The sequence below is a fragment of the Lethenteron reissneri genome, chromosome 20 (assembly GCF_015708825.2).
Source record: "Lethenteron reissneri isolate LAM-NWPU_2019-01 chromosome 20, ASM1570882v1, whole genome shotgun sequence".
Lineage (NCBI taxonomy): Eukaryota > Metazoa > Chordata > Hyperoartia > Petromyzontiformes > Petromyzontidae > Lethenteron > Lethenteron reissneri.
Genome location: NC_083798.1, coordinates 1,189,559 through 1,217,512, shown reverse-complemented (window position 1 = coordinate 1,217,512; position 27,954 = coordinate 1,189,559). Strand labels below are relative to the sequence as shown.

General features: G+C 48.5%; 1 protein-coding gene across 1 annotated transcript; it reads right to left on the bottom strand.

Annotated features, from left to right (window-relative positions):
- Positions 1-291: 291 nt before the first annotated feature.
- On the bottom strand, positions 292-27,954 carry ANKIB1 (ankyrin repeat and IBR domain containing 1). The gene is given in 24 exon segments (XM_061554550.1): positions 292-2,075; positions 2,077-2,394; positions 3,311-3,432; positions 4,518-4,626; positions 5,235-5,286; positions 5,591-5,766; positions 6,523-6,662; positions 7,051-7,117; positions 8,365-8,451; positions 8,715-8,849; positions 9,752-9,882; positions 10,633-10,721; positions 12,535-12,689; positions 13,037-13,181; positions 13,523-13,608; positions 14,012-14,199; positions 15,189-15,306; positions 15,820-16,008; positions 18,126-18,402; positions 18,543-18,812; positions 20,865-20,974; positions 24,581-24,770; positions 25,781-26,114; positions 27,917-27,954. Coding segments are annotated over 20 exon segments (3,222 nt in total). The 5' UTR covers positions 18,731-18,812; positions 20,865-20,974; positions 24,581-24,770; positions 25,781-26,114; positions 27,917-27,954; the 3' UTR covers positions 292-1,625.

The following is a 27,954-nucleotide window of genomic DNA, read 5'->3' as shown; positions in this document are numbered from 1 at the left end:
CAAGTAATCAATTACAACTGCCTCCATGAAAGGTAAACACAGGCTGGTTATTGTAGAGGCCTGTGACCCTTAGCTGGTGTGATACGTGCCATTTGTGGTAGCTACCCACGTCAATGGGAGCCTTACAGGTTGAGTAATCGTGGCCACATTACCATTGTACACCAGGCAGCACCCGGGAACTGCCTTCAGCACTTTATCAAACCACCCTTAGGATGCCAAGTCATTAAATGGTATGCCAGGGTAATTAGTTGGTCTATTTGAAACACGAGGGAGTCCTGGATATATAAAAAAAACGTAGATTTTATTCATAAAAGGATATCGAAGTCAATGCTAACGGGATGGTTATTTGTTCAACTGGGAAAGTCCCACTCAATACTAATTTCACGATGCTCCAAAAAGAGTTTGGCAATTTCTTTAACATTTTTGATGTGCGACAACCAATGTCCAGAGATAACGGTCCACACAGCACCAGAATGCTGCACGATCGTGACCTTGTATATAGATGGATTCAGAAAGGGCCCAGCCAACAGACTGCACAATGTGAATTGAGGTGATCGATTCATGCTTCAGTGGGTGTTTCACTCCAGCCAGTTTTGGTAGACTATCAAATCGTGTAAAATTATAAATATATATATATGCCAATGCGTAGTTCAGGTAGGAACAACCAGCAATAGTACAAGTAAATCAACTTGGGGAAATGATTTGAATGCGGCCTGTCAACTACAAGTAGGCCTTTAACTGAGGAAACAGCATATTCGGGGTGTATCAAAAATACAACACGGTATAAGGGGCTGAGGAGCCAAACACCCTAATTACATTGTGCGTGTAACACATTGGCAAATATATTGAGATAACTCTGAATTTACCACTTAACTCGAACCCTGGTGAAACCCCACCACAATTATCCCAAGCTCCAGTGATTTCCAATGCAGGGGAAGACTGAATATGCAATGCAAGATATTTAAATTAACATCTTATAGCATGTTCGTTGCAAGTGCTGTCATTTGTAATGATGGCACTGAAATGAGTAAAGCCCCTGCCACGTAAATTAAAGGTTCATTTTCCACTTATTCATTTGCACCAACACATGCACTGCGTACGCTACAGTACATTGGTTTACTTTGTAATGAAAAATACTTCCACTGTAAAACCATAATGCACCGTGGATTAGGTGCATTAACCACACCGATAAAGAAAATTACAAGCAGAGTCCAAGTAATGAAATTGGACCAATTTCAAGAGTTCAGTTAAATTAAATACCCCTGCGGGTAAATCAATATCACAAGGCGGCAAGGTATAAGGGGGAGAGAGAGCGCTGCCCACTCAGAGTCAAACAGCATTGCTCAGCCCCACTACTCAGATTTGAGATTAGAGGTTTGGTCCACAAAAAAAGTCCATTTGTTCACTCAATTACAAAGTCCAAGATCACTCGTTGTAATGGGTGATGTGACGAACACCATGCAGTCAATGTTTTTTTCACACATCAACAGACCAAACAATATTTTGAATAAATTACAATGAAATTATTCAGATTACTTGATGAAAATTTTGTCGTAAGCCAATTGACAGTTGTGGCTTCTTTGTGTATCGTGCACAAAAGACTGCCCATTGTAAAGTGACGCGAGTCATTTATTCTTTTGATCCTGCAGACGCAGCAGGATGAGTGCAAGGTCTGGGTCACTAGAGGGAGAGGAGGTCCTCGCCGGTGCAAGCCTCGCCTCCGGGTCGCTCCCGCCTCCGCCCAATTGTAAACTTGCCGAGTATTCCCACTCGTCCGCATAAGGCTCCTCCAGCCCAACCTCGGGGCCCTCCCTGGCGGCGGCGGCGGTCACGGCCGCCGCCGCCGCTCCTTGGGAGGGCTGCTGCTCGGCCCTCGCGGCCGCGCGCGGCAGGGCCCGGCTCTCCGGGCTGCCGGGGGAGAGTTCCCCGGCAGCCGCCCCCAGGGTGGGGATCGAGGCAAGGTGCTGCGAGTGCGTGTCGTGGAACCAAGCCAGCAGGTTGTCGAGCAGGTCCGAGCCGCCCCCGGCCGCCAAGTCTTCGGCCACCGTGGCCGAGCCGCCCAGGGAGCCCTCGGCAGCTGCCAAACTCCAGGCTGTAGTCGTCCCGCACGGCGGCCGCCTCGGCGGAGGCGGCGGCGGCGGCCTTCATTTCTGTCCACACGTGGGAGGGGGTAGAGGCCGTGGTCTGGGGCCAGGGCATAGAGGTCAAAGGGAACGAGGAGGAGAGCCGCGCGCCGCCGTCGGGCCAGGCGTCCGTGCCGTCCGAGGGGCCGGGCGACGCGGAGGGAGAGAGCCCCGGTGGGGCCGGCGGGTGCGCGGGCTCCAGCTCCTGCAGGGACAGCTGGATGGCCAGCAGCATGTCCGCGTCCTCCTCCTCCAAGAAGCCCGGAGGAACCTGCTTGCACGAGATGCAATTCACGTTGCAACTCAGTCTGGAGAGGCTCAGCGGCAGAGCGGCAACATTTAGCAAATCATCTCCACGTACGCTCCGCTACTTAACCAATCGCAAACCGATCAGAAACCTGAATTTATTCAGCTGCCAAGAGCTCAATGAGAGAAAAACCTCTTTTGGGGAAAATAAATCTGCAAAAGAATGGAAGAGAATAGGAATTGATGTGAATGAGTCGGAAATAAATATAGCAAACATGCAAACAGAATATATATTTGATACCATACAATAACAAGATTACAAGTAAAACATAACGAACTTATGAACTAACAGTACATTCACAAAAATCCAAAAACTAATATTTTGGTTTTAGAGCTTTTGAATGGCCTGATTAGGTGTTTGCTAACAGTAATTATCTCTGCAGTCTAGAAGGCTAAATAGGGAATCTAACGTTATGATCTCATATCACTACAGTTTGTGTCATGTGTTGTCATTCAACAAGCTGATGTGTCAAGTAAAGACTCGATTCGAGGGAACAGTGGACGAGTTTAAATGCTGGATTTTACTTGAGTCTTACATTTTGAGAAGGGTGCTGGGAAGCCCGCACACTCAAAGGACCACAAGTGGATGAAACGGTGAAACACTTTCTTGGTGGTTTGCCACATTGCTGTGATCGAAACATCGGCACCCTTTTTGCCACGAATGCTGCACTGAGGAAGACACGGCATGTGGAACCTGTCGCCCAATGTGTCTCTGCTCCAACGAGTGTGGAAAGACGCTCGTTTGTATTTACGGCATTTAAATAGCGGTGAGAATTCCACATCACCGTGGCGGCGCCGGTATCTCCTAAGGACATCCCGCAACACGATACTAATTTTATCGATCCCCGCAGAGATGATGGGCCGAGTAGGCAGGTGCGTACGTGTGAGCGGCGCAGGCGCGGCAGGCTGGGTGGGGAGTACTCCGGCAGAGAGAGGCTGCTCACGTGGCTGAATGAGCGAGAGCTCTCCATGCGGCGAGCCCTCCGTCCACTCAGAGGCGAGTCTGCGGCACGCCACAAAAGACAGAGATCCCCCGTGCAGCCGTTAATAGAATGATGGGGGCAGACGGTGTCAGCAGGCAATTTTGAAGCCTGGCACTGCACACGGGGTGACTGGCCAGCACCACGCCCGGCCACCTTTGCCCAATGCTGACATTTACACACACCGCACACCAGGCATTGAACTCGCAATGCCGGGTTCGTAGCACGAGGCGCGATCCACGACGCTGCCGCTCCCCATTGCGGTGCACCACGCGCACACACACAGACGTGTATCTGGGGAGATGCACATGTACAATGCAGTGATGGGTGCAATGGAGAAAACATGCACACAGATGCCAGCAAATGCACTATTTAATCAATCGTATGGAATATATTATCAGCTCCACGTTACGAAACTGCGTGTATCATATGTGAAGCAACATAACTATAACCCAAAGCTTGCTAATTAAAAATGTTTAAGAAATGATAAAATGTTTAAGAAATGATAAAAAAAAATAAGTCTGGAGCACAGCAATTTTTATGAATTATAGCCTGTCAAACTAAATGGGTCAAACAGTTCAATGTCACATTCCTATTAGCTTCTGCAACATTGGGGCACGTGGCACGAAGGAGCTTCTCTTGCCACGACATGGCATGAGAGGAATACACGTGTAATGGTGTTATTGGACGAACGTACACCATCTCCGGCTAGCACCCACTGCTTACCTGTAGGGGGCGATCGCGATATCCCGAGCCCGGGGCAGGGTGGGCTGTGGGGTGTTTGGATCCCCCCGCCCGTCCCAACGGGTGGGGGGGGCTGCGGGGTGTCCTGGGAAGGCCGCTAGCCTAGGACCCTGGACTCGTCTGACCCGCAGTCCTTGCCAGGGCCGGGTCCGTGTGGCCAGTGGTCGAGACCTGCACCTTGGCGCGGTCAGGTCAGACTAGCCCAAGACCCTAGCTTAGGAACAGGGCGAGTTCAGTGGGGAAGTGTATCCCCTTAGCTAGCGGGTGGAAGTTCACAAGTTGGTGTTATAATAAATAAGTGTTGCCTCAAGTATCCGTCTACGGCGTCTGAAGAAGCCACTACGCACGCGTAGCCTCGGCCTACCGGTGGACGACTCCTCGCGGAGGCCTGGGTCAGTGAGGTGGCTGTGGCTGCTGCGCGGGTCTCCTCTTCGACTGCGGCGCCTGCGCCGCTCCAACACCTCCTCGTACTCCTGCGTTGACAGAAGCCGGCGGTCAAGAACACGCACAATCACGGCCACACACTCAAACAACAAGAACAATCATCCCCGCAAATCCTACACACACTGTCGGGGAGCGCACGCCCATGATGGCCAACAGAGGGGACATGAGGGGGTGGTGGAGCGAGCACCAAGCTCGGCCACGTTTTCTCTTCCGTGCTGATGTTTGTACATCACACCAGCTGCTCGTCATTGACAATCGTTCCACAGTGCAGGGATAATTCAGACAGATTTATGATATTGTTGATTCTGAGGTCCCAAAAGCATCATCTCTGCTTTATTACAATTTAACATCAACATTATTTTCCACGACGTTGTCGTGGTTTTGCCCCCATTCAGACAGACATTGGTTGCATTCTCCAGCCTTCTACATCGCCACGGATTGCTTATGTGGAGCGCGTGGAGCGAAACGTCAGACATCGTGACCAACAACACGGGGCATGACGAGAACACACGTGGGAGAGCTCAGAATGAAAATCTGGAGCATAACCATGGGAAGCGTTGCAAGCCGTGTATGATTGAAGGTGTCCGTGTGTGACTGACGGTGTCCGTGTGTGACTGACGGTGTCCGTGTGAAACACCTCTGGAGAAGAGAAGCCCAGGAACTCCCACTCCCACGGCCGCCCAACGAGCCTGTAAAGGGCACACGCGGAGATTACCGAGAACGCCCTGAACGTCTCGCGTACATCACTGCACTTAAAACTACACACGCGGGAGAAAACAGCTCACGTTACAATGAATAAGGTGTTTTTTGTTGCAGAGGAAAATAACACGCGGTGTTCATTCGGCTGCATGTGCGACTTTGTGTGCGTGTAAAGTGGCTGCGGTGCCGCACGTTCCCACGAGCGTGCAGCCTGCCCGCGCGTGCCCGTGCGTGCGAGCAGCCTGCCTGCGTGCGGCCGCGTGCGTCGCCTCGCGCCTCGGCGTGCGTTCGTGCCTGCGAGAAGACGGCGGCGAGTCCGGCGGGGCCACGCCCCTCGCCACGGACGCCAGGAACTCCTGCCGCTTCTGCTGCGCGAGGCGCGCGGCGCGCACGATCTTCTGCCGCGGCGTGCGCAGGTACGGCCGGTTCACCTTCTGCGCGAGGTCTTCCGTCAGCATCTCCAGGTCCATCTGCACCAGCGGCGGTCGGGAGGCGCGAGCGTCACGGATGCGCAAGCGGCGTCACGAGGGATTACGCCAACCCCGGGGGAGGCAGCGGCCAAAGGAACTCGAGGCCCATCGTGCCCAGTAAGTTACGTCGAGAAACAGGATCGTGATTTGAAGCTTTCGTGACTGCAGGAATCCATACTCTGTTTCAGTAAAGTCACGTCGGTAGAAATTTTATAGAAACTGCTGTTTTTTCTTGCTGTGGTTGTCCCACCTGATGACGATTGCTTGTGTTGTGATTGAAATGTCGTGATCTATTATTTTTCTACATGACTTTACCGAAAGAACCAAAGAGTAAAGAAACATAAAATACGACACCCATTAAATTGCTGTTAATGATGAGGTCTGAAAACCTTTCATAGTTCCTGTAATTGGATGCTTTGACACTTCACTAGATATGAACTGTAGTGAAAGCAACACATGTCGGCTTCGCTCTTTTCATGCAGAAAAGATGAACAATAAAAAATTGTTCCAGAACATAGTTTGTCCTCTATTCCAACTAAATCCCTCACCTGCAAAACTCCTATGAGCTCATTAACTTATTATCTCATTGAAATAACAGCTTAACCACTTGTAGAAATCAAAAATAACATAACTTGTAATTTTATGAAAAGGAGTCAAGGGGCACACACACGCGTGTGTTACACACGCGTGTTTTTACACACACACACGTGTGACACACGCGTGTGGTGGGCACAGTCCACAGTGCTCGTGCCACACCTGCATGAGCTCAAAGATGTCCTTCTGCGTGCTGTGCGGCTCCAGGAAGTAGCCGTAGCCGTAGGAGCCGCGCAGGACCCGCCTGGTCTTCAGGAGCTCCTGCACCGCGTGCTCGATGAAGCTGGTGTCCACGCCCTCCACTGCACACACAAAGACCACCTTGTTCGTGCGCCAAATTTAGCCCAAAGACAAGGATGTTTGAAGCACGAGTGGTATCTATTGATTGAAACAAGTAGGCCATTGTGTGCTGCCATCAGAGTCCAAATGTGGCAAATTTGAAAATGACCCACGAATTACTCACATGGGGTGGTTACATATGGTGCAAAAGAAGTTCAACACGCAGAGAAACATTATTGGCCGGGTCAGAGGTGGACTTTTACGATAAAAAAATAAATATCTGGCTTTTGCATACAGGTGCATGTGGATTAATGTTATAAATGTCATGGCAGGATTGGATTAGCAAGGTGGATGTTCAGACCAACCACGGTGTATCCCAATCTATGCCCCTCTGCTCCTCCTCCTCCTTACTGTTCTCCAGTGCACTCCGCAGGATCTCCATCTTGGCTCGTGCCGTCTGCAGCAGTGGCAGCTCCAACTGCGGAGCGGCACGGGCAGGCAGAGTGAACGCCTACACCGGCACTAACAGGCACACGCTCGGGTTGCCCTCTAAGGCAAAGACGTTGCACTGAGAAGTGGAGAGATGCACGACACTTTCACTTTCTCTGGCAACAGCCGACACTCTTCTGCTGTTCCCTCTCCACGTACAACTGACAAACCTGGTTTTCCAGGCTCTGCAAATTAAACTGCCACGTGTCACTGCCACAGCAGAATTTCCTGACGTATTGATGTGGTACATACATCAGCACTGGTCAGCTGTTTGTGCTTTAGAGCGTTCAGCTGAATCCCTGTACCAGCCCTTCCAACGGGTTTCCCAATCTGGTTTGACACGACCCCCATAACAACATCCGACTAAGCGTGCTCGCAGTAAATGCACACAATACAAACAAACGACTGCCAATCATATGTTTTATATTCATTGAAACACATGGTAAATATAACTCCAGCTCTGATTGTTTCCTTTATCTGTATGTTTTTTTTTTATCTCTCGTCATTTCTCCAAATTTGTCCCCTTGTGTTGCTTTTGCCATTTCCTTGTTTCTCCAAGTGTGAATGTTTGAGTTGCATAAAACAATGCATCATTCTGACTTTATTATGGATAATGGTCGCGAAATCCTACGTGTGTTAAATGGATACCGAAAAGATGGTCAATGCGTTCGTTTTCTCTCGATTTGACTTTTTGTAATTCACCGTCTGCCGACATCCCCCTTAGACCGTTAAGCCGCCTACAACGCGTGCAGAGTGCGGCTGCCAGGATCGCCATGCGGGCGCCTCTCCGTGAACGCACGGCCCCCCGTGTGCTGGCCTCCTTCCACTGGCTGCTGCTCTGGATTCACAACGCAGAGTTCAAGATTCTCCTCCTCCTCCTCCTCCTCACCTACAGGGCTCTGTAGGGTGTTGCTTCCTCACACAGACAGGAGCTCCTTCACCCTTATGTTCTAACACATCTCTGTGGCTCCCAGGATGTGGAATTCACTTCCACTGGAGGCTCGCTCCGCTGACTCCCCCCCCCCCTCTTTTTATTCAAATCGCACGTTCAGAGGCAACTTATTTTCAAGGGCTTTTTATTTTTCTTGGATCCTCTGTTTTAGGATCGTATTTTAATGGTGTGAGCCCGCGTGTGCGTCTTGTACAGCATCTCGTGACCTCCGTGTGAAAGGCGCTTGAAAAGCGTAAATTATTATTATTATTAAGTGTGTCCCAGGCAGTTGTGTTGTGCCAAACCTTGTAACTGTGCTCATGGTTTTTGAAGCGGCTGTAGTAGTGCATAAATCGATCAAGCTCCTGGAACTTCTTGTGCTTCTTCTCAGCCTGAACACAAAAGAAAATGTCAACCATCACAGAGCAGATTCCTGTCCATCCCAAAGCCGAAATAATAACCTTCAAATTACTCAACAGGGATTACACGTAGCAAACAGTGAACACTTGGCAGGATCCCCCTTGAAAAGAGTCGAGATTCAGCGAGGCTTTCCAGGGTAGTAATAATGATAAAAACAATGATATATGTTACGTGATATATGTGTAGAAATGTGTGGAGTGTTTAAATGCCGCGTGCGGCGCGTGCGCGGTGTCACCTCGTTTGCCACGTCGCGTGACGAGTCCTCCACGGCCTGGATGACCTCGTAGCGCGTGCAGCGGTAGTAGCCGCCGGTGGACGAGCTGTGCTTCTTCCACTCCTCCAGGCAGATCCAGCAGAAGTCGTGCTTACACTGCCCAGCAGAGACCCACATCCCTCCCTCAGCACCCATAACTGGAGACAGCTGTCGCTGTTTGAACTATGCCCGGGCCACCTTCATCTGCAGGGCGCTCATGTCGTCAACACACCGCACCGGATATTCACGTTGGTCTGAGCTGGCTTAATAGGGGCCCAGGACCACTTCTCTATAACTTTCCACTGGACTTTTACATGCCAATAATTATAAGCTAGGATTGCAAATTGCAGTGAAGTATGCTAATCACTACATCACATCTCCTCCACACACGTGCGTACATCATTTATGTCATGAGTGCACACCAAGAGCCAGAAATGGAAATAAATGGATACCAAGAATTGAGAGAGGGCTGGAGTCAAACTCCTCAAATCAATAATCTTCTGTTCTGCAAATCTTATTATTTGCAGAACCCAGAGGGTCTGCAATTCCTTCCATTACTCATAGATTCCCCAAGGATTAGTGGATTAATCTGGTGATGATTAATCTGTTTTAAACTGCATATTGTCTCTATAAAGTACAGGAGAAATAGAGCTTGGACCGGACTGAACAGCCATCTTACACCGATACAAAGGACCATGACAAAAAAAGATTAACAAAAATTGGGACATTGTGAGAAACGAAAATGCAGCGTTATGAAGTCTACGGCCAATGCATGGAATGAGCCCCCCCCCCCTGGAACATAAATAGTGGATTTTCTAACCAACATGACATCTAAATAAAAAATCTGTTATTCATAATAAGCTTGACCTACGATAACTTGTTATTTGTAATACGTGATATATTTTTATAATGCGCATTGCCGTTAGCCACTGAAAAATTGCCCACTGTTGACTGAATCAACAAAATGAAACAAAGTTTCCCAAGTGGTGAAAAGTGTCAATGTCATTGGTGGTACTCACCTTAGTACATTGCATATGGTTACACCCATCGTTCTTCTGAATAGGAGACTTGCAGCTGGGGCATGGCTTTGAGTTGGAGATGAGCCAGAGGCAGTTGGCAGCATCCTCTGCTGCAACGCTCACACCGCTCACTACAACCAAAGACAAACATCCCCCCGAATATCTTTAAACAGACTGTTGGGGCAAGCGCTGTTAACAGGCACCTATGAAGGCCGATACGGCACACAAGGGGTTGGAGTGGCCAGCACTACGTCTGCGTGTTCACGTTGCTACAACCACACGAACACGCAGACACCCACAAACACAAGGCATACATAATAATGTAGCATATTTGCTATGCACGCTATTTGAAAATGCAAGGCTATCACGAAGGCGCTATGTTTCACAGTCTGCAGTAGTCTCACAGTCGGGGGCAATGTTGCTATGTGCATTGCCAATCTAGCAATTGAGATTTTTTACAAATTTGGACCACGATGCCAAACACAATCACCTGCTCTACAGTGAATCAGATGGCACATATTTTACGGTTCATACACCTGCAGTAATAACCAGGGTGGACGGTCAGATTAAAAACTCGAACCCCTGCAACCAGCGACGAACGTGTTACCACAAGGCCATGTCACCACCATGTGGCAGAACGCAAATCCAATATGCACAGATACACGAGTACACAGGACAGCAACAAAGACACACACGTGGTGGACGAGCGTGTACAATCAAAATCATCCAGAGTACGGGATCCGAATCCGTAGCATATTCCCTTGAAATGTGCAAAATGAAGAGCAGGACAGCTTTTTCCCAACAGAAATGTTTCATTTATCCCAGAGGCACAGAGACGGTGACTCTAGATCCTGGGTGTTGGGCCTCATGCGTGTACTCACGCTCCTCTGGCTTCATATCCACGATCTTTTGAAGCCACTGTTTCCAGGTGTCACAGTCGCACGGCTCATGGGCCTCTCCCAAACACTCCCTTCGCACGCGCACACACACCACACACACACCATACACACCACACACACACCAAACGCACACACACCACACACACGTGTAAGCCCACAAGCACATATGCTCTCTCCCATAGGTGGTTACAGATACACTCACAAATACAGTACCAGATTTATGTAACCATATAAATCATGATTTTTTCCATAATTGATAATTACCATATATACACAATTATCAAAGCCTATGACCAAATCACCCGGAATGCACTCAATCTGGTCAAAATCTTGGAAGCTAAACTTGGCTGAGCTCACGTAGAAGGCTGTGCAGCTGATACTTAGCTGTACACTGGCCATCACAACATCCAACCATGGTCGGTAATGTGGCCTGTTGTCTGGTCAAGCATGCTGTGAGATGTATAGTGCACAAAAAGCAAAATAGCAGGGCCAGGCAACAGCAGAGCCAGCTCTTCCTCGGCCACAGAACAGCTGTTAGAAGAGTTATTTTACGGCCAACAACGTTCCTGTACTGCGACGAAAGGGCTGCATAGGGCTCAAGGAAGGCTCTTTTCTCTTCTGCCAGGCAACACGATAGCATTGTTCAACAGGTCACATAGTGCTGGTGAGACTCGGGAGACTTGAAACCAGTCCATTTGGGTTGCTTAAACATATATTGGTGCAGTAACATTGGTCTAAATGGCCAAAAACCTGATTGGCAAAAATTGTTGTTTTATGTTTACGTGTGGTAAGAAACCTGTATTATTTTATTAGATACAATCCATCACCAAGACACATATAGTAAAGTATGTCTACAAGGAGCCATGACATTATCCTTATCTTACCTCCTCGCTCCTCTAATCTCTCTGCAGCCCAGTGATCAAACACATCTGCTGAGTAGGAGTCTAAGTGATGGAGTAGGTGATGATCAGGAAACAGGTAAAAACTATCTTAACTTTGGAGCTTTCGTGACTGCAGGAATTATTCTTTGGTTCTTTCGGTAAAGTCACGTATAAAGAAAAAATAATAAATTAAATAATAACATACGACGTTTCGATTGCAACACAAGCAATCATCATCAGGTATAATGAAATAGCGACATAAAATCTAACCAGAAAAAATTATAGACAGACATATAAGCAGACAGATATCACCAAGATACACACAGCGGGCAACACAGGTACAGGGAGGGGTGATCGTCTCTGTGAGGTGGCCTTAAATAGACAGAGGGGGGCGAGAGGTAAAAACTATTTTCTGGAGGAAACATCACAGAGACTTCTAACTCGTGACCTTTAACCTCATGACTGTTTCCCGGTCATACATTCAACCAGCCTGCTTGCATCAGAGGGACTTGTGATGCCACACAAGACTTCCCACGCACGGCGACACACTGGTGTCATTCTGGCTCCGGTCCAGGGACTAGGAACTGCTCATGGAAACGTGGCTTTGGGTAATGGCAAAGCTCAGCATTATTATTGTAGTTCTGCTTGTGTACCCAGGAAATGCTCACCGAGTCCCAAGCTTCATTTTCAGGAGGGTCCTGCCAAGTTTTCACAGTCAGATATGATGTTGCTATGTACGGATCCAATTGAGCAATATGCAGTGTCATTTTTCAGCATGGGGATGTTTGGCCAAAACCGGTTACAATGTAGGTTTTTTTTTTGCTGTCTGCAGAAATTGGAGAACCCATAAGAAACCCGTGCACAACAGAGGGAAAACATACAATTGTACACAGAAAAGCGACTGAGTAGGGAGTTGAACCCAGGACTTTCTTGCTGCGAGGCATCACGAGCGCGTGACGAGCGCGTCACCCCGCCGTCTGCTTGGTGTGCCCCCCGCGCGTACCAGCAGAACGTGTGTCCGCTGCCGCAGTCGACGGCGGTGGGGGTGTGGGCACGCACGGCCGAGCCGCCCGCGGCGCTGGGCAAAGCCAGGCGCACCGCCTGCTCGCAGCGGGGCACCGGGCACCACCGGATGCTAGGGTTGGTGTCCACGAACGCCTGCCAAGCAAGGGTGGCACGGGGAAGCGGTGGAGCCGCACACACACACGCGGAGCAAGTGTCACGTGCGCACAAGCGTTATTTATTTTCTTTAGAATTGATTTTTGTGTTTAGTTTGTTGTCCTTCCCCCGTACCTACGATCAGCACGGTTAGCCATGTACGGTGCGAAAGAAGTTCAACATACATACAGGCAAGATGCAGGGTGCTAATTGTGTAGATACTTCAATGAGCTGTTTGAACCTCTCAATGCTGAGATCTGTGCAATAGTGAACCTGGTGTATTGGCTAACCCGAGTTGATACCGACTGCCTAGGAGAGAGACATTATTCTGGCTGCTAGTGAAGTACCTTGATGTCAAACTGGAGATATCGGCGCGCCATCTCTCTGCACACCAGCACCTCGATGGTCTCAATGGGCACGAGTGAATAGCAGTCATAGGCTGGGCAGAGGATGCTGTGCGCCTTGCCCTCCTGGATCTTCATGTTCAGGTACCTAAGACAACAGCATACAATGGCAATACAATGTCAAGGTTGGAAACCTCAAAATTCCAAACAATCCTAAGTCGGCGCTGTAAGTGCCTTTCCCAGAGTGGCTCGTGAAGGGGCTACGGCAAACACTTGTGTCGGTAACAAGCCGCGTCATAAGCATCCTGCAAATGAGCAATTGCCACTGCTGGGTTTCCCACTGTCTTCATCCCACACATTTGTTAACATTCATTAAAATGGATGTATTTTTTACGATTCCCACCAAAATAATATAATTTAGGATGTTATCTTCGCTCCGCATCCACCCCACATCAGTGACCGTGCAGGAATTAGTTAAAGTCCACTTACTCCTCCCAACACTTCTTACAGAAGAGATGCCCGCAAGGGACATCCACAGGATCAGACTCGGGCATCCGTCCCAGGCAGATCTCACACTGCACAAACAAAAACACAGCAAGGATCCAACTCAACCCCAGGGTAGATGCTGTGAGTACCTATTGAGGCCGGCACGTCAACACTACGCCCGGCCGCATTTGTCTCCTCAACAGTGACATTTAGACGTCGCGCCAGGTACTCATTTGAGGCCTAGTCGAGCTTGGGGAGGACCAGAACCGGTTCAGTAGCTAACCACTACACTGCCACTCCTCACTACCGCTCGTGCAGTACATAAATATACATTGACGGTACACCGCTGCTGTAAAGGAAAGACTTGCATGACTGCGCATTGCTACATTGTTCTTCAGGGCGCGTCCTTGCCTCTGAGCGTGCAAGTGACCGTCCCCCCCTCGCCCGCGTTCAGCTCGTGCGTTTCGTCGCGAGCAATTCGCGCGCCCCTACCGTGCTCAGCCCGTGTCGCAGGTCGCCGGGCGGGGTGATGGGCGAGCGCAGGGGCGGCCGTGAGTCGGGGATGGTGCCCCAGCTGTTCTGCCCGGTGGGGGGTGGCGGAGGAGGCTGCACCCCCGAGCGCTGGCAACACTCGTCAGAGTTCAACATCCACGCCTCGAGCAGCCGCTCTCGGTCCCAGCCTGGGGAGTGCACGCGCCACCAAACACAGAGCTCCACCACGCAGCCTTGAGCAGAGGGCCGTCGACAAGCGCTTATTAAGGCCCGGTACGGCGCACAAGGGGGGTGGAGGCCAGTACCATGCTTGGCCACCTTTGTCTCCCCAAGGCTGTTACAAACTGCACCAAATACTCATTTGAGAGCGAGTCAACCCAGGGGAGGCCCAGGAACAGTTGGGATATGGGTGACTGATGTTAGCCGTGAACAGAAACAGGACTCGTAGCACGGTGCGCTCACCACTGCACTACCGCTCCACTGCTGCAGGTGCACCGGCAACGCCGCAGCACAGACACAAGCAGGCACATGCAGGCACCCACCAGCACAGACACAAGCAGGCACCCACCAGCACAGACACAAGCAGGCACCCACCAGCACAGACACAAGCAGGCACCCACCAGCACAGACACAAGCAGGCACCCACCAGCACAGCTTTGGCAGCAATATTTATACGTGCATAGATTAGAGTATAAACTAAAGTATATGACTGATAATTTCAGATATATTATAGCAATTGAATAGTGCTGCTGCTGAGAATTTTTGGTCAAGATTTCCTTCTGAACGAGATGTGTGCCGTTTCAATATCAGCGTACAGCCGTTCTTCCACACGAAACCCAGAGGCTGTCTTGAGATGCAGCACTGGGACAACTTATCAATGCAATGTCGACTGGATTGTATTTTCAGCCGCAATCAAGCTGCAAGCACCAGCCTGCAGCTTGAACCATTCACGATGACCATAAGCTCCATTCCAGGTTCATTAAAGATGTGTTTTTGATAGAGCACCCTTTATACCCTCAAACATTTCAAAGGGCATCCCCAGTGGCAGCTGCCCCTATGTGGCATTAAGGACGATATTGGTCGCGAGACCTACGTGTTAAACTGCGAACATCAGGTTGGTGTGAATGGCATTGGCCACGATGACCTTCTGACCCCAGGGTTGTGGCGCGGCGGGTACCGTGGGAGCGCAGCAGGGCCTCGGCGGTGAAGAGCGGCACCTGCAGCATGTCGGCCGTCTCCACGATCAGCAGGTCCTTGAGCTCCCGCAGCTCCTGCGCACGGAGGCCCTCGAACGGCTGTGGGGGACGAGCAGACAAGGCGGCGTTACCACCATGAGCGGTCACGGCAGGCGGTGAGGCCAACTCGTCACATTGTCTGTGCCTTCAGCAGATAATAGGACTTCAGACTATGGTCAGGGGACCGATATATGACTTCAGTGATGCTCTCGGCAAACAGGGGAGATACCAGCCTCCTTATGCTCATCTTAATCACGGAGATCTGCTGTAAGTTAGCACTCAATGCACCTTAACATCTGCGATTATCCACGGATAACTGCATGACAATGGAGCTCAATGTCTAGGCTAACAGGATAAAAGGATGATAATTCCTCTTATTTGCTTATCTGCGACACTTCAGCGCAGATAAGAGGCGTTTTACCATGTACATACAAATCTTGAGCGAGGTTTTGAGCTCAATCATGAAGAGCAGCCGTGCTGAAGAGAGAGGGGGGGGGGGGCTGGGTGTACAAACCACGACGGGAAGAGGCAAATACGGAGGGCAGACGAGTCCACGTGGGCGAGGGTCGCTACCTCTCGACAACCGTGAGCGAGCGGCTCCTGGGATTCGTCCCCATCCCCGTCAGGGTAATCCTGCGCCAGCACCATGCGCGACTCCAGGTGCAGCGCGACCTCGTAGTGACGGTTTATTTCGGCACGGTCGCACGGGGTGGCTCCGTCCTCGTTCTCCACGAACAGCGACGCTCCACGCACCACCAGCAACTGCGCAGCCGCAGGGAAACGCAGCCGGACAGGAGTCCACCACGAACAGCACTCAGACAGAGACAACCCACAGCGTACGACGCTCGTACTCACACGCACACAGGGAACAGCACTCGCACGGACACAACCACAAAGGAGAACGTTGCACCAGTATCTACACAACCGGAAATGGGGAATTAATATCACAAAGCCACATTGGGAAGAGCACAAACACAGACCCAGCCAGGGCATTCACCTCACAGCCACAGGGGGGAGAGCACCGGCTGAAATAAAACCACGCAAGGCACAGCACCGGTCCAAGAACTACACGCAGGAGTAAAGTCTGGGAAATGCAGGAAACAGTGTTGACAGGAAAGTAATGCATTAAAACAAATTCACTTAATTCAGACTAAAGTTTGTTCTTTTTGTAAAGGTTAACTCAAGTACTTTGCAGGAATTTCAGTTTGAAATAGCAACATTGCAGATAGTCCAGCAGACAAGGCCACATTTCATTAGGTTGACCTTTGCTAATTGCAGCCAGGTCAGTCCCACTTGCTACTTCAATCAAACACTCAATTGACTTCAGCATTATTTCATTTATTCCTTGAATGGAAAATATGTATAGACGATAACCCACCAGTTTTACCATTTTAATCTTCTGTAATATTCATACATACCACATACATAACACAGACAACCACAAACACACACACGTACACAAATACACACACGCTTGCACACAAGCCAATTTGAGTAAAACAATGCATGCGTTCGATAAGGCAGCTGCGCAGGCCAGAACAGTGCCTTCATGTCACTACTTGATGCATTCACAGAAGGTTGGTTTAGTTTAGTAGATGTTTGTGCTTTAGACATTTCAAGTAAAGCTAACGAATTTGTCTTTGTCTGACAAAGAATCTCACACATGCTTGGAGGTAATGAAAGTCTTCAGTTGATGCAGTCATTAACTGATATTTTGTTGGTTCTTGTCGGGTCATAGGAAATTCCACTGCACCATAATCATGCTTTAGTATGCCTTAGTATGGCACGCAGAATATACTGGGTGCTTCGCCCAAGCCCCAAGGCTCATAACCGTGACTTTATATTGGCTATTTGGGTCCCAGCGTTTATGACTGAAGCCAGTGAAGCCAGTGATTATGACCCAAACGAAGCTTACATTTTAGCTAGTTCAGCCCTTGAGAAGAATTTAAAATATGCAACACTTTATATTTTAACAAATGACACCTCGCCGAATGCCACCCGGACACAGAGGTCCACATCTCAACAACAGATGCCACTGAACTGGCAGAGCACGGCCACGACTCATCTGTCTGCAGCCACCAATTCAAATCTGCGCGGAGCCACGGCCGATGCAGCCAGGAACCCCATTAACATAGCCGCTAGGCACTTGTGAGCGGCAAATATTGACAAGATGAGGTAGAGCTTTGGTCGGCCAGCACACAGCAAACTGGTGGGCTGGGCGCGTAACTGACAATCAAGTCACTTTGTTTGTTGATAATCCCCAACAACGAGGCCTGCCCTGGAACCTGTCAACAAGCCTTCACCACTTCACGTGGCCTCAGCGTGCATTCATTCTAAATAACGAGGCTTCACCACTTCACGTGGCCTCAGCGTGCATTCATTCTAGATAACGAGGCTTCACCACTTCACGTGGCCTCAGCGTACATTCATTCTAGATAACGAGGCTTCACCACTTCACGTGGCCTCAGCGTTCATTCTAGATAACGAGGCTTCACCACTTCACGTGGCCTCAGCGTGCATTCATTCTAGATAACGAGGCTTCACCACTTCACGTGGCCTCAGCGTTCATTCTAGATAACGAGGCTTCACCACTTCACGTGGCCTCAGCGTTCATTCTAGATAACGAGGAGCTACAGGGAGATAGCCGCTACCTCGTCGTGGTCATTGGCGGCCGCAGGTTTTGTCAGTGTGGAGAGACAAGTTGGCGTGGAATGCACACGTGATGACGGGACTCCCACCGTTAGGTGTTATGTACACTGCGACGAGACGGCTGTCAATGACAATTGAGATGCACTGGGTCACACGCCATGAGGTGTGTTTTATCAGAGGCAGACGATCTGCTGCCGTTGTGGCGCAGCGTGTCACGGCGTGCGTCGCACCTCCACGCAGCGCTTCATGCCGGAGCAGGCGGCGTAATGCAGCGGCGTGTTCCCGTGGTGGTCGCGTGCGTCGATCTTGGTGCGCTCGCGCTGCTGCGGGCCGAGCAGGGGCCCCTGCCAGTCGAGCAGCATGCGCAGACACAGCAGCCGGCGCTCCTCCTGCTGGCCCGAAGGCGGCACGATGAGCACCGCCAGCGGTGTGCAGGCGCAGTGCAGGGCCGTCTCCTCCAGGCCATTCCGCTTGTTGGGATTGCCTTCCTTCTCCCTCAAGAACACCCTGAAGAGAACGCACACGCACACGTGCACGCGCACACACGCACGGATTGTGCCCCACAGTCTGTTGAAGGCTACAAGGCAGACTGCCGTCCTAGTTGCGCATGGGCACGTGTGCGTGCGTGTGTGCGTGCGTGCGCTCACGAGAGCAGGCGGGGCATGGCATGCCGCGTGGCGTAGTGCATCGCCGTGTTGTTGTCGTAGGCCTCCCCGTAGGAGGCATTGGGGTCGAGCTGCTGGGCGAGCGGCACGTTGGTGTAGTACAGTTGCAGCGCCAGGCCCTCGTCGCCCGCCTGCAGCGCCTTGCGGAACTTGGTGGAGGCGCTCCCCATGGTGGCGGCAGCGCCGCCGCCGTCGCTGCTCGCCGCTGCGCGTCCACGCGACTATGGGGCCTCGAGCCGGAGCATGGCGGCGCTGATCGAGCAGACCACGCGACAAAACGCCTGCGTCGCCACGGGCTCGCGCTGCGTCTCGCTTCCTCCGCAGCGGTCACAACTCTCAATTATCCAGGATTGTGGGGGGAGACGGATGACTCGCGTAAAAGCAAAAATGCAATTAAAGTGAAAAGTGCCGTTTGCCTACGTAGCGTTTGGTGAAGAGACACCGAAATCGTTATTCTACAAGGCAATGCAGGAAACAGGTTATGTATACAGTAAATCTTCATTACACACTGAAAGAAAATTCAACCATGTCAGATTTTTCAAGCATTATTAAACCCCCATGTTTACTGTTACTTTGGATGTGGCCACTGAGTCACTGACCCTCTAAGCAGCAGCTAATAATAGAATCAGCTAGTGAGAGTAGAGATATTTTATTTATTTCTTCACAACCACGGTTAATCTATAACCCAGATAACCTACCCACATAAACAAGAGTTAACTATAATTCCCTCCCATGCGTCTATTTTCTTTTGGTTTATAAGACATGGAGTTGTATCATCAAATATTTATGTTATCCGACTACTTCAGCAGTTTTTTTTTCTTGCTGTAGGCGTCTCACCTGATGACGATTGCTTGTGTTGCGATCGAAACGTCGTGATTTATTTTATTTTCTACCTACGTGACTTTACCGAAAGAACCAAAGAGCATGGATTCCTGCAGTCACGAAAGCTTCAAATCACGATTATGTTTTCTAGTTTCCAAACAAAGGCGAAGGTTAAAGGCATTTAGTTAACTCCTCACGCACACAGACGGGAACATGTTTGCAGATATTGATCCTCAATATCTGCAAACAGATCATGGTCTTCTGTGCTGATGCAAAACTAAAGAACACATCGTGTTAATGTACCTACCTTTCTCTGTGAGTCTATCTTCAGCTACGCTATTCACACAATTTACGGAGTTTGCACTGTACAGAAGCCGGCAATGCTAAGCGCTTAAAAAATATTATAAAAGCATTTAAAAAAAAATAATAACATTGTAATGCATTATAATAATCCACAGACACCACTGATGACACGTCACAGAAACATGTGGAATGCAAGAAATCGGCAAAGCAGCATAAAATATTGGTGACAAATTCACACTTTGTATTCTTGATCTGGCCACAATTCTCAGCAATCTATACTATCTGGATTATAGTGTGGACTGTATTGCGATATTGGTGATTAATAGTTTCCACCTATTGGGAATTTAGGATGTGACGACAATATCAACTTGGACAAAGCAATTACTTGTGATGATGGTGACGATGGAATATATTACTTCTTCAATATATCAGGAGTCATCACATGGCCTGTTCATAGACCTGTTCAAAAAAGACATTCGCCAGAATGCCAATTATATAGGATGAGGCTATTTCTGTTAAGATTAATGACATAATTACGAGGTTGTCATGAATATTAGCAATGCATGAGTGCAGCTAAATCAGATAAAAACACCCATCAATCTTGGGAGTGACAGTAATTCAAGTTCATATGAATCCTGAAGTAAGAAGAAGAAAAACATTCCCTGTGACCAACATGGCAAACATGGAAGGCCTTCATTCAGCAGTAGATTTGCAATGACTGAAAATTATGACTATAATCCACAAATTATTCGCTTAAGATTGTATTTTTATCTTTCCTGCCTAAAAGGGAGGGGGGCAAAGCGGTCAATAGACTGGGCGGGCTGTTAATGTGGAGGGCAAGGGAGTGTGGGGTGGCTGTGTGGAGGTGATGTTGTCAGGGATCGAGACAAACACCCATTCCGACACCTCCACAACAATGCGTGCGGCCTGAAAAGCTTTCTGCACTCCACACTGAGCAAGGGTCACTGTCAAAACGTTGTCCTGTGAATATTCTTCTGTTCAAAGCAGTCTCTGTGACCGAAACTAAAGGACAGCTTCCTGGGCGTACTCGAACGCAGGATATCAGCAGGCGCTCCATATTCCTACAAGCGCAGCATTAAAGCCCAAGAAGGCACGAGAGCCACGGCTGTCTGCGAGAGAGGGAGGGGGGGCAACGTGGGGCGGGCCGTGCGATCGCACCAGGGTGGGATGCCAGCGAGCGTGGGGGACAAGGCGGCGCTGCCGATGTTGGTGAATTCGTTTGCATCAGCCGCGACTCCCGATGGTGGCTACTGCTTCCCTCGCTCCATCTAAGCAGAATGGAATGAAACAAAAGGCAGAAAACCATTGGGACCACAAAAATACTGTACTGTGACATTGCAATGTTATAACACAACTCTCCAAATGGCAAAAATAACTGCAGCAATATAGATGTGTGCAGGAGAGTGCTTTATCAGTAAATATTCTGTTGACAAATGTCAACTCAAAACAGAGGCTCACATTTTTTTGACAAGTTTGCAAACGTCACGTGGGTTGAATGAGTAAACAACATCCAAGAGCCACTTGTGACATACAATGACATCATCACTTGTGACTAAAGTACTGTGGCATTGTGGCGAACTTTTTAGACGTAAATGCCGCCTTCTTCCCAAACGTGTCACCATATAAAATGTTAAATATTTCTTTCAAAACTCATTGGCTGAAAAGCCTTCTGGGAGTGCTTCTGCTCAACACCATTGGCTCAATGCAAGCAGACTCTGAACCGGTTGCGACAATCAGTGTCACATCCACAGACAGGCTTGATTAAACCGATTGTAGTGAACGACCCCATGTTTGAAGAAAATGATTCTCCTTTGTGTATAAATGCTCGTAATCAAAGTAATACAAACAATACATTGGTCCTGTAGAGAATTACAATGGCAAAAACATGTAAATGTATTAATCCGGACAAGGTTCGCTCCAGGGTGCACACAAACGAGCAGAATGAAGTTGTCTGTGCCATCTGCATCGCGAGCAACGTGGCCCCCTGTCACCACCAGAACAAGCATCGCTCTTCAGCACAAAAGTTAAAAACTAACTGCAGCAGGTGCACAATGTTCCCTCTACGTCGTGTTTTTAAACCACCCACGACATTACTCAAGTTGTCTGGGAGACAAATCTAAACTATTCCGCAATATCCCAAGTCTTAAGATAAAATTTGAACCTAAATCGTAGTCAAATATGGATTAACATTGCACAACGTTTCATAAATACCATAAATACCGTAAATATTATTTGTCCTTTCAGACAACTTATGTCACGTAAAAAAATCAGACAGCCAGGAAACATTGCATTATATGTGTTATGATTATTTTGCCCAACACCATTCCATGTAATTTGCAACAAGTAAATTTCAATAAATTATCAGAATACAAATAAATCTAGATTGTAGGAAGACCCAACCCAGAACACACACAGCTCTTATCCTGCAGGTGCGTAACCCAGGTTATTAACGAAGTAAAATACTTGAAAACGCGTCAGGACCTCCGCTACAGCACTTTAGTGACGTCACTTGTGGATCACTCCAATACAATGTAGCACAGCAATACAGTGATGTCAATAGAACGCACCATGACAAATCGTAGGACCATGACTTTAGTGTTTTTTTGCTTTAATAAACCTTAAAGCTCACATCGGACAGCTAAGGACACAGCCTAGGAGGTAACTACAGGTTAAGGATTGTTTCTTTTATGGGTAATGTCATCCTTTAAGTAAAACTTGAGGCATAAAATTCATATATGTTTTCGTTGTGGAACAATCTGTTAAAACATTGCAACTGTAATTGCTTGTGTTCAGTTGCACATTGCACAGTCAATATCTACAATGATTAATTAAGTGCAAGTCAGGTTATACCCAAGCCTCTCGCTCCCACCCTGGCTTGCTACTCAGAGCTGGCGCTTCAAACTTTTAAGAGACCCCTTTATGTGTCTGAAGGAAGTGCAATGCCCTATGGCAGGCAGCCTTGGCAGGCAGACGAGGTATCCCATTGTGCTGCTGTCCCCACATTGTAGCCGACATGAGGGCAAGGTACTTGGGGGACAGCACCACCACATGTCACAGCTCTGAGAATTGTGGTCCGAGCAGAAATAATTCAGGCAATAGACTGAAGTGTTATTTTATTTCGGTAGTTAAACAGACGCCTTGACGTTTGATCTCATGAGTTATTGCTACAGGCTTTGACATCCATGTCAAGGCAACCAAATCCCCTGGGGGATTCGACCCAGTGAAAAACTTAGTTTGAGAATTTCTGGCCTGGATGGCCCGGGCCAAGATGTCTCCCAAACCAAGCAGGAGATCGAGGCTAGGAAGATGACCTGCTTAGCCTTGGAAATCCAAAAACGTATCAAACCACTATTTCAAAAATAATTCTATTTTCTGCAATGATTGGGGTGGACAAGGATCACGAATAAGAGAATGTGCAGGTAAGATAAGAGCTATGTTTGTCACCTCCCACTGTGATCCAAAAACAATAATTAACCGTTGGTATCATTGTTTATACAACCTTGTCTCATCACAGATTAATGTCGCGAGTCCCATGGGCCCAAGGCTAAAGATCTCAGCGTCTCACTGTACGCCTGTGATCTAACACCAGGGAAGAAACGCCAGGCAGAGACACCATCACAGGGAGTCATGATTGTATGAAGCGGAGATCCTCGCGAGAGCCTCCCATGCCTGAGTGCCGCGGTTCAGTCATAGGTGGAGCCTCATCATTATTTATAGTGTTTACCGCACGGCTGGCTTTGTAAACACAGCACTTAAGCATGGCCAGCCAATTGCACCGTTCTGTGATGATGCAGAGCTCACGGGAGAAAAAATAAAGCACGTAGAGTGAGCAATTAAAATCGATGTGGGGTGATGCAGCCACTTGCATTTGTGGTGAAAACAGTGGCGCTGCTCAAAGCCCCCCGCCTCGACATCGCGAACTGGCACCGGTGTCTCCCACTGCTTTGATCCTTTCTGACGTCACCTTGTTCATGCTCATTGAATATTACACACTTTCAATGAAACTCGATAATCATACATTTGTTGTAGTTTATTAGTGTATTTGAAGTGTGCGCTAAATTATAATTATCCTAAATATGCTTTAGGCTCAATTAAACAATTTTGCGGACACTGTACATTGTCCAATTCATTTTAATGTGGCTCAATTTTATGCATGAAGAAAACGAAAAGAAATCCCAATTTCAGGCACCTATACAATAAACGAGTGGGAAAATGCACATGTGAATACACTCAGAGCCGAATTTCTCACCGAATATTTTCTGGGTTACTAGTAGAGTGGAGCAGGCATGTGACGATAGCCACAGCTACAGTGAGAGTTCTACTGGATATCACGCGCGGAGTATGGAAATATATTCCTGTAGGTGACCCCGACATACTCGGTTGAAACTATGCCCAGAATAGATTTTAGCTGACTACTTCTCAATGTAATGGTATCAATCCACTGCTGGATAAAAGCCTCCCAAGACAGTATTGGTAAAAGCCGGGGTTATTTGCATCTCATGAATGGCATAACAACTTGGACTGAGACCGAATGACGACGGCCTCGTGCATGCTCTCGTGCCAATCTTGGCTTTTTACAGATACATCCGTCTTGGTCGTACAAATGCATTTCTGAAAGTCTTTCAAAACCTTGTTATGTTTTTGTTGCCAAGTAAATTAATACTACCTCCTGTATGTAGTTTAGCAGGTACACATTAACAAATGCCCCCTCGGACCCCACGGATCACGTGACCACTCCTTCACAGCGCACGCACCAATTTTATGTCCACGCTAACTTGAGCTGTGCATCAACATTGCTTCGTGTATTATTACGCACTGAAGTTAAATGCCACTCATTGTTTATATATAGTGTGACCACCCAGTACATGGCCTACCTTGAAGCGATGAGTGTTGCCCAACTGTTTGAGACTGCAAATGAAACTGGACGCGACAAGTCGAGACTGGGGCAGCCGGTCCAACAACCTTAATTTCCCAGCTTGAGGAGGGGACACTTCCCAAAGCTGCATCTTCCACCGCACTCCTCAAAGATGTGCCTTCCACATGCACTCACAGTTGCACTTATTTCTAAAAGTATGGGGCCAAAAAAACACACACACAGGTTGTGTTTAAATATAATTTTTTTACATAAGTTGAAAACACGTTTCAGTGATAACCCCACAAATATCTCTTCCTCCCAATGCTCTTCGTGTGTGCCAACACCACCAATTTCACTTACGAAGACAAAGGATTGAGCCTGAAACCCCATTGGATGGGTTTCCAACAAATGCCTTCTCGACATCATACACTTAACCAAGACGAGGAACACCATGAAACACACGTGACATCATCCGTACATAATACAACAAACCCTACGGGATCTTTCTTGCCAGTATCAAAACATGACAACAGGCTGTAGCCTTCCTGGCAATAAAGCAGTTGCGTTAAGATGTTAAAACACCAAACAGAATGCCTTTTCAAGGAAAGCGTAAAACCTATTGTTATACAACAAACCCTTTTTGCATCTACAAAATGAAGTATAGACCAATGCGCATGCATTAGCGTAGGGTAATGAGTGACACTCCACAAGGGGAAATGTTCCAGCGAAGAGAGTTACAAAGAGCCCCAGCTGCATGACAAATGCACTCACTTACTGCACGGAACAGGCAATGACACTGCACCACAGTCCAAGCAATGGTGGAAGGGACAATTATTCATTTCCCAAAGTCGGTAATCTCAAAGTAAAAACGAACGTGGTTTAATGTAATAAATCACCCGCTGCAAGTGGAAGTATCAATAATGGGTTTTGAGTTTGAGCTTATTTTATTTGTTGCACGGATAATCCTGTTTAGCCAGTTGCCCGGCAATTCTACTTGGGAGCAGGGTGGAGTGTGAACACAGCGACAAGGAAAAAGAAACACATCAATGTTGCAGAGAACGAATACTGAGTCCTTCGGGAATATTGCACGAAAACAGAGGTATTTAACAGACGTCAATTAAATATACACGAATCAAATAAACAGCGCAAATATAATCTGAGGGCAAGAAGTGCCAGAACAAGTTGGGTGGGGGTGCAAGCAAGCTGTATAGGGCCTCACCTAGTCCTGTAAAGTAAGTTGCCTCCTGTAGAAGACGGCTGGACATGGTTAGAGACAGACCCAGCGTGCAGCCATCATCGTGAGTCTCAAACACGTGAAGACACTCTATTACTCCCTGCAGGCCACTCACGTCAATGAGGCTTCACGTGGTTCTATGAAGACAATCTCTCCTTGTAGAACAGAGGTGATCTCAACACGGTCTCACCATATTCTAGAAAGCCACCTAGCCCTGCACATGAGGACCAAGAACCTCAACGTGTTCCGTCTGCTTCTTTCACCTCGAGGTCACTGCGCTGATCTCCACAAGTGGAAGATTAAAAGCAGCCCACTGCGACTGCGGAAGGACACACACATTGCAATATCTCATCAATCCCTATGCCTCCACGCTCATTCGGAGGTAACGAACTCATCCACAACCTCACCCAGGAGGCCCTGGATTGCCTAAAGATCTGACAGAAACCTTTGACAACTCGCTTGCATCCCTTACAAAAAATATGCTATTCTGCAGCCAGCCATACGACGGGAGACCTGCTTCTATAAAGACGTGAACCGTATACATACGATATCATGACTCCTCAATGTCTGACCTGGCTCTATAAAGACGTCGCCCCTACACATGAAGAGACAGTGAATATTGGAGCGGTTAACCTGCTTCTAGAATGGAGGCAAGTCACCCCATGTCGTCTCGCCCGGTGTGTATCACGAGGACAGCATCTCAATGTGCCTCTCGCCTGCTTCCAGAGTCACCCGCCAGAGACGAGACAGTGAATCTCAGCGCGACTGACCCGGTCCTACACAGGACAGTGGGTCTCCATAGCCGACAGCGAATCTCAATGTGGTCTCACCCGGCTCTACAACGACTATCTGGGTTTTATAAAGACACCAGGAGACATGGGTATATCGATTGTGGATATATAAAGACAGTCACTCCCTGTGCCGACGAGAGAGTGAATCTCAGCGTGGCTCATATACAGGCGAGTGACCCTGCATATGAGACAGTGCATCTCTCTCTCCCTGTAGAGGGTGCATCTCCATCGAGAGCAAACGTGTCTCTGTAGAGAGAGTGAATGTGTTTCTGTGTGTCTGTGTGTGTGTGTCTGTGTGTGTGTGTCTGTGTGTGTGTCAGCCAGTCATCTCGGTCATATCGGTCAGTCGACCCGTGGCACCTGCTGGGTCTACCCCGTGACCTCCTGCCAGCGGGCGTTCGACACTTCACGTGGCCTCAAGGTGCACATGGCCTGGCACAAGCGTCGTGGTGACGTCACCGCCACTTACTAGCGAATGGCGGTTGTTGTTGTTGTATGTGTGTAGGTGTGTGTGTATGTGTGTGTATGTGTGTATGTGTGTCTGTGTGTGTCTGTGTATGTACGTGTGTGTATGTGTTTCTGTGAGTGTGTGTATGTGTGTGTGTCTGTGTGTCTGTGTGTATGTGTCTGTGTGTGTGTCTATGTGTCTGTGTGTGTGTCTATGTGTGTGTATGTGTGTATGTGTGTGTGTCTGTGTGTGTCTGTGTGTGTGTGTCTGTGTGTCTGTGTCTGTGTGTGTGTCTGTGTGTATGTGTCTGTGTGTATGTGTCTGTGTGTGTCTGTGTGTGTGTGTCTGTGTGTGTCTGTGTGTGTGTGTCTGTGTGTGTCTGTGTGTGTGTGTCTGTGTGTGTCTGTGTGTATGTCTGTGTGTATGTCTGTGTGTGTCTGTGTGTGTCTGTGTGTATGTGTCTGTGTGTATGTGTCTGTGTGTATGTGTCTGTGTGTGTCTGTGTGTGTGTCTGTGTGTGTGTCTGTGTGTGTCTGTGTGTATGTCTGTGTGTATGTCTGTGTGTGTCTGTGTGTGTCTGTATGTGTGTATGTGTGTGTGTCTGTGTGTGTCTGTGTGTGTGTGTCTGTGTGTGTCTGTGTGTGTGTGTCTGTGTCTGTGTGTGTCTGTGTGTGTGTGTCTGTGTGTCTGTGTGTATGTCTGTGTGTATGTGTGTCTGTGTGTATGTGTCTGTGTGTGTCTGTGTGTGTGTGCGCGTGTGTATGTCTGTATGTGTATGTGTGTCTGTGTGTATGTGTATGTGTGTCTGTGTGTATGTGTGTATGTATATGTGTATATGTATGTATATGTATGTATGTGATTGTCTGTGTGTGTCTCTCTCACCGCCGCTGTTGTTGTTGTTGTTGCGCTTTTCTGGACGC